General features: G+C 44.1%; 1 protein-coding gene across 1 annotated transcript in view; it reads left to right on the top strand.

Annotated features, from left to right (window-relative positions):
• Nucleotides 1–1,264, top strand: part of LOC126069556 (RNA helicase Mov10l1-like) — a 64,753-nt gene extending 63,489 nt beyond the window's left edge. Inside the window, exons 25-26 of the mRNA XM_049873036.1 lie at nt 605–742; nt 1,169–1,264. Coding sequence (XP_049728993.1) covers nt 605–742; nt 1,169–1,264 — 234 coding nt within the window. The remainder of the gene's footprint in view (nt 1–604; nt 743–1,168) is intronic.
• The last annotated feature ends 6,308 nt before the right edge of the window (nt 1,265–7,572 follow it).

Below are 7,572 nucleotides of genomic sequence, written 5' to 3' on the forward strand. Positions count from 1 at the left end.
CTGATAACGTGTCCAAAGTAAATGAGATGAAGTCTCGCCATCCTCACTTCCAAGGAGCATTCTGGCTGTACTTCTTCCAAGACAGATTTATTTGTTCTTCTGGCAGTCATAATTCAAAGGCATCAGCTCTTCTTTGGTCTTCCTTACTCATTGTCCAGCTTTCGCATGCATACGAGGCGATTGAAAATATTACGACTTGGGTCAGGTGCACTTTAGTCCTTAAAGTGACATCTTTGCTTTTTTAACAGTTAAAAGAGGTTTTTTGCACCAGATTTGTCCAGTGCAATATGCTGCCGATTGATTTCTTGACTGCTGCTTCAAAACAACTGATAGTATATGTTAATTGCAGATGTTAAAAAATTCTGATAAGAAAATAAAATTCACCCAAAATCTTGCCACCAAGCTCAACCACTGTTAGCATTTTGGAGTGCTTCCTTCTAAATATTTTGCTCCAGGTGTATACACAAATAGATAATATAGTTTTGTTTCTCCTGTTGTTTTTCCAAAAATGACACAGTGATTCGTGACATTTCTAAACTGTTTCGTATGTTGTGAATTTCTTTCCATAACAACAAAAATACATATTATTTCTTTATTTTTTTAGGTACGATCAAGTGAAATCAATTTTCAAGATAATAAGCTTTTTTTGGGGTTCTTGGCCAACTCAAAAAGATTTAATGTTGCAATCACCAGAACCAAAGCTTTACTGATTGTGCTGGGAAACCCTCACGTTCTGGCCAAAGTGAGTGTGGGCCTTTTGTTTAACCGAGAAGGGAAGGGTTTAGAGGGAAAGGTGTGATATCAACTGGAAATGACGTCTGTGGAAACTGAGTCCAGCCAGCTTTGCCTGACCCCTGTGATTTGGATCACTCAGGGCTCGAGACCTGTGCCCGGGAAGGACCACGAAGAGAGAGTCTCTGCTGAGCAGACCATTTGTGCACCAGGCTCTAGGGCACAGGGGTGTCCTCATAACAGCTTAGGCCTGGGACCTCCTGCCTCGGGGTCCTTGCATTTGCATTGCCTCCCTAGTTAGCCAGCCAGGGTACCTGGGCAGAGTATCTGCCTGGACACATGCAGACCCATTTCTCTTGCTTTAAACACAAGTGCTTTTGTATGATTTGCAACCAGCCTTCTTTTTTCTCTTCATTTCCTTTTTCTTTTTAAACAGGAGCCCTGTTTCAATGCTTTACTGGAATACTGTATTACAAATGGTGCTTACATCGGATGTGATTTACCTCCTGAATTGCAGTCCTTACAAAGGTGAATGTTTCTCTTTTCTGTCTTCCTAAAGGATGGGCAGGTTTAGAAGTTGTAAAGTAACAGATCTAAAACAAGAAGTTTCATTAGATGTGCAAAAAAGGGAAGGATGATTGCATGCACATGTGTGTGTGCATGCGTGTACATGCGTGTGCACGTGTACAGACCACTGCCTCTGTAGTAGCTTCCCACTCTTCCCTGGGCACACCCTCCATCTCATACTGAGAAGCAGGGCCAGGCCACAGCACAGAAGCCAGGCCACAGCTTCAGGGCAGTTGGCCTGCTCTCAAATACATGTTGTTGTTGTATGTTGTCCAGTTGATTCAATATATAGCGACCCTATAGGACAGCGTAGAACTGCCCCATGGGGGTACCAACACTGTAATCTTTATGGAAGCAGACTGCCACACCTTTCTCCTGTGGAGCAGCTGGTGGGTTTAAACTGCTGACCTTTCAGTTAGCACCCGAGCACTTAACCACTGTGCCACCAGGGCTCCTTCTCAACTACTTAGCACTTCCTATTTCCTAGACTTCAGTTCCCTCTTTCAGATCAGTCCTGGCAGTTCTTTCCTATAACATCTTTTATAGTCTGGTGTCAACTTTTCTTTGCACACCCAAAACACATAAATGTAACTGCAACTTGAAAAATGACATGAGGAACAGAAATGCCAGTCATTTGTGCAGAATTTGTTCTTCTTAGTATTAGCCTAGCCCTTCTGTAGTAGAGACACTATCTCACCGCCTTTGTTTTGCTTTTCCCTCCATCTGTAGCCTTGACTAGATGAGGGGTGGCTCTGTCCATTCCTGCCCAGCAGTGTACCATGATCTAAATAAATCCTGAGATGATGAACTGCAGTCTTCCCCAGATGAAAAAGTTTGCATCACTGGAATTTTACAATTGGTTAAATTAGTTTTTTTAATTGTTTACTGGTTTTCCTTATTCGTTGAACAATAAATTCATTAAAGCAAATGACCTTGTGTGGTTTGCTCATGTTTTATTTCTAGTGCTTGACACATGTAGTAGGTACTTGTCTTAGGGTGGGTTCTCTAGAGAAACACAACCAGTAAAGCATATACATACATATATAGAGAGATTTATATCAAGGAAATGGCTCACGTGGTTGTAGAGGCTGGAACATGGGTCAGGCTGGAGGCTTCTCCTGATTCACATAGCCACAGGGGCTGGTGAACCCAAGATCAGCAAGTCAGACAGCAGGGCTCTTGCTCACAGGCTGTGAATACTGACGAATGTCAAAATCGGCAGGCAAGATGGCAGGTGAGCTGCTAGCTCAAGTCCCAAGAACTAGAAGTCAGACAAACAGGAGCTAGCTGCAGGATCCAGACCAAGCAAAAGCCTGTGAGCCTTGCCAGAAAGTATACTTATATTCAATGCAGGCCACACCCCCAAAGAAATTTCCTTTCAACCAATTGGTTACAGCAGATCCCATCATGGAGGTGACCACATTATATCAGATCTCATCATGGAAGTGATCACATCATCATACAACTGACAGATTCCATCATAACTGCCAAACCACTGAGAAACATGGCCCAGCCAAGCTGACACACAACCACACCAAGAATGAAGAACTAGGAGGGAAGCACGTCTTTTGGATCCAGGGTCCCTCCACTGAGAAGCTCCTAGATTGACGAGAAGGACCTTCCCTCAGAGCCAACAGAGACAGAAAGCCTTCACCTGGAGCTGGTGCCCTAAATTAGGACTTCTAGCCTCCTAGATTGTGGAGAATAAATTCCTCATTGGTAAAGCTACCCACTTGTGGTATTTCTGTTATAGCAGCCCTAGATAACTAAGACAGTACTCAATACTTATTGATGGAGAAATTAGAACTTTTTTCACACAACTGGATGTCCATCAAAATTTTGGCTTTCCAACAGGAAGAGGCTCTCTCCGTAAAATTAATCTATGAGAAAAAATTAAAATGGAACAGCATTGCTGCCAATTTCCATGTTCCTCTCCCATCCTTTTCCTTCCCTATTACCAACAAGGAGAAAAACCACAAGTTACCCCCACTTGCTATGCAGGCACATGTTAAACTTGTCTCTTGGATTGTTAAATCATGTAATGTACAATTTGCCAAAGAGAAGACCTCACTGAACTCAGTGGCGGTTAGAGTCTCTCCTCACAGGAGATAGCAAACTGTGCAGTCAACATCGTTACCCTCTGCAAATCAGAGAACTAGGAGAGGATGAAAGCTCCTCTATATAATCACAGGAATGATTTGTTAAAAAAACCCTTGTATTTGTAAACTGATTAACTGTGAGCATATGATGTCATCTCATTTGATACTAGAAACAGTTCTGTGAAGTGGGCAATACCAGTATGATTATCTCACTTCAGAGATAAGACATCAAGACTCGGAAGTTAAGTGACTTACTCAAGGTCTTGTAGATGGGCAGGAAAAATGAGACACCTCGTGCTCTGACCTTTTGACTCTAATTCCAGGCACCCCTTCCATTTGGGCACACCGTGTCTTGGCACTTAACAGTGGAAGAAGCACTGACCAAAAGGCTTTCCTGAAAAATACCCATGTTGACAGGGATCGAATCACAACAGAGGATCCCGGACAGAGCTGGAGAAAACTGTAGAACAAAACTCTAACTCAGAGAAAAAGACCAGACTTACTGGCCTGACAGAGACTGGAAAAACGCCTAGAATATGGCCCCCTGACACACTTTTAGCTCAGTTATGAAGTCACTCCTGAGGTTCACCCATCAGCCAAAGATTAGATACGCCCATAAAACAAAACAAGACTAAAGGGTCGTACCAGTCCAGGGACAAGGACAAGAAGGCAGGAAGGGATAGGAAAGCTGGTGAATGGGAACCCAAGGTCGAGAAGGGAAGAGTGTTGACATGTTATGAAGTTGGCATCCAATGTCACAAAACAGTATGTGTATTAATTGTTTAATGAGAAACTAGTTCTGTAAACCTTCACCTACAGCACAACAAAAAAGGAAAAAAAAATACCCATGCTACCCATAATGTCACAGCTAGGGGCTGAGTCAATATAATCTGGTTTCCAAAGTGCTTCAATAGTACTGTCACCTATTAATCATCCAAAATGAATTAGGTAGGAACAAGTAAAAAGTTTCATAAAATTAAATCTAAAAAAAAATAATGACCTCCACAAATAGTTTTGAAAGCAAAAAAGGTCCAATTTGTCATTCTGGATTTAATGGTAGAGGGATTTGAGAAGTGCTGAAGCTATCAAAAAAGATGTTTGGGCCCTTTTATGGCATTAATAGCTATAGGGCTTGTGTAGGCTTGGAATTACCAGGAACTGCCCGTTGGAGACAAAGCGTTGGGAAACAGTCCTGATAATACAATATGAACTTTTCCATCCAGAGAAGCCTGAAATCAGTTCTACTCAGACTTCTCAGTTATATAAGCCAATAAATTCTTCGTCTTCCTCCTCCTCTTTTTTTTCTTTTCTTAAGGTAGTTGGAGCTGGGTTTCTTACACTGAAAACCCAGAAATGTGATTAATAGATTAATAGAGAAAAGGCCTAAATTAAAAGTGGCAAAGCTGATGAAAAGGAAAAATAGATACAAGAGAAAATAAGGAAACAGGCTACAGGAGCTGGTGGTTGATTACTTAGAGGGTGAGGAGAGTCTTTGATAATGTCACAATTTTTGGCTGGAGTTTAGTGACTCTTCTAAACTGTTCGTAAAGTGTATATCCTGTGTTATGTGTGGTCACTGGAGTTTCTGTTTTGTTAGCTTCGTTGTCGGCTTGTGATTTAATAAAGATTTCCTTAAATGTCCGGATTAAAAAAAAAATCCTGCTGGTCTTTGTGGATTGGCTAATATTAGATCACTCCTTCAACTCTTAGCCAGGCCATTTACAAATCTGCCTTAGCCTTCACTTCCTGCTTATGCAGAGTCAAAAGGTTGGACAGAGGTGAAAGCCTTGGCTATTCTCTTTTCTGGGCATGTATTCAGCCCTGGACATGCGTGTGGACTTCTAGGGTTCCCATTACAATGCATGAGCTTTTCAAAGCCCTAATGGCACTGGGTGGGTTAATTCCTCACGTATCTCCTTTTCCAGCCTTTTCCTTTCCAGACATTTTGGCCTATCTGCTGCTTACCCCAGCCAGTTGTGCCTAATATATTTGCATTTAAATGCTTTAGACAAATGCTGCCCAGAAGGCCACTCCAGCCCTGAGAAAGTTTCCAGGCAGGTAAAACAAAGGCAAGCCCCTGAGTTTGTCCCTCAGATCAAAACACACAACCACAATTCTTTGAGAACAAAGTCTGTATTGCCTCCATTGGCACCAGCAAGACACACCAGAAATGTGCGCCATTGTCCTCATGGCTGCTGCTGAGCTGGGCTGTGGGAGACGGTAGGCAGGTAAATTAAAATGCCATAACGCTCTCTTAACAAAATAAAGCAGTTTCTTTAGTTGCAATTATTGTGCTAATCCATCTCACCGAGGGTGTCTCACCCTCACTGGCCCTCTGCTTCACCAAACATGATGTCCTCCTCCAGCAACTGATCCCTTTGATGACACGTCCAAAGCAAGTGAGTTGGACAGTGTTCTGTTGTGATCCGTAAGGTTTTCATTGGCCAATTTGGGGGAGTAGATCATCAGGCCTTTCTTCTGAGGTGCCTCTGGTAGACTTGAACCCCCCAACCTTTTGGCTAGCAGCCTAGCGTGTTAGCTCTTTACACCAGCTGGGGACTCCTCTCTGCCAGCAGACTATGGGAATTACCTCCTGGCTCCAGTTGCCTTTTCTGTAAAGTGAGAGGCATAAAACCCATGGCCTCCATGGTCCTTTTCAGCTCTGACATTCTTCAAGTCTTGAGGGAGTCTGGGGTACAGCTTTAAGTAATTGCCGCAATAGTTGTGCCTTACCTGCTTTGGGGTCAAGAAGACTTTTGATAATCTGAAAAAAATCTATGGGCCAGCTTCCCACATAAATGCCCACATGCTCTATATTTTTCAGGTCCTCTGAAGCCATGTATGAAACCCAGATTAAGAGGTCTTGCTTCCCAGGTTGTCTAAGACCACTGAGTGAAATTACTTTGTGTATGCATGTTTACATATCCCGGGGGATGCCCTGGTCCCCAAAGTGCCCCTCCCAGCACAACAGGTTGAAAGGCTTCGGATTCCTTTGGCAGGGTGTTGGTGGGGGTCTTTGTACAGTGACAGGGGCCGGGTCTTGGGTGGGCCTGTGTCAGCTGATCATGAAGACCCTTCTCCATTCTTTATAATGTGAAGGAAAGTTTTCTCCACGTATAGCAAGTAGGTAGGAATGCTGATGACCAGGTTGGGGAGGAAGCTTTTCTTGCTTTAAAGGGGGTGGGGGGCTCCCAAGAGAAATCCTGTCCCTCTTTCAGCAGCTGCACATGCCCCCACCCAAGCCCTCCTCCCATTCTCATTCTTGCCTTGAGAGGGTTTTCTTTTCAGGTACCACTTCTGTTTCTGCCCACCCACAGGCCTCACTGGAGATAATGAGAATTATCCAAATATTTCTTCTTCACCTTGTGTTCCATCCTGCTATTGGATTTTGGAGGCATTCCCATGGTGGAGCCTGGCGTGGGGTTTTAGTGTTTTTGAATGGAAGTGCTATTTAGTGTTTCCAAAGGAAGAGAGAGACGGAGAGGGAGAGTGGAGAGAGCAGTAATAGGGAGAGCAGTTAAACTCTTGAAAAAGACTAGCCCATGAACCTTTTTATTCCTTTTCTCTCACACACACACACTCCCCAGCCCTGCCTGCCCATACTAAATTGTGGCCATTCCTCTGGAACCGTGAAATACAACACCAACAACTAGGTCCTGGCCCTGGGCACCTCCTCCTCAATCTGTGGTAATAGAAATGTTAATGTCGTAGAAGCAGGCTTGGCCTGGGGCAGAGGGAGCAAGGCTGTGAAGGAGGAGGGACTGGGAGGAGAGGAAGGTTGTCATTGTTCGCTGGCTGGGAGAAGGCAGCAACCCAGGCCCTGCAGGAGCTACCTGGATCTGCGGAGGTGCTCTCCTGCCTGAGCCACATCCAACAAGCAGCATTCTGTTCCACAACCCCCTGACTTCCAATATCAGAACTACAGAACGCAGACTTGAGAGAAGGGCTGCTATCCTCTGCTCTCCCAGCCCCCTTTCTTGTCCTCTACTTGCTCAACCCATCTTCTCCCAGATGTCATTCACTTCCTGAAGACTGGAGCCCAGAGACTGGTATATGAACCCACACCTAACACATCTGGCTCAGGTCAGCTTTTGCATCCTCAATTTCTCCTCAGGCCCATAGGATTTGGAGTTGGAGCATTCTCTCTCTTCACCCGGTCCCTGAATGAATAGCC

The sequence above is a fragment of the Elephas maximus genome, chromosome X, assembly GCF_024166365.1.
Source record: "Elephas maximus indicus isolate mEleMax1 chromosome X, mEleMax1 primary haplotype, whole genome shotgun sequence".
Lineage (NCBI taxonomy): Eukaryota > Metazoa > Chordata > Mammalia > Proboscidea > Elephantidae > Elephas > Elephas maximus.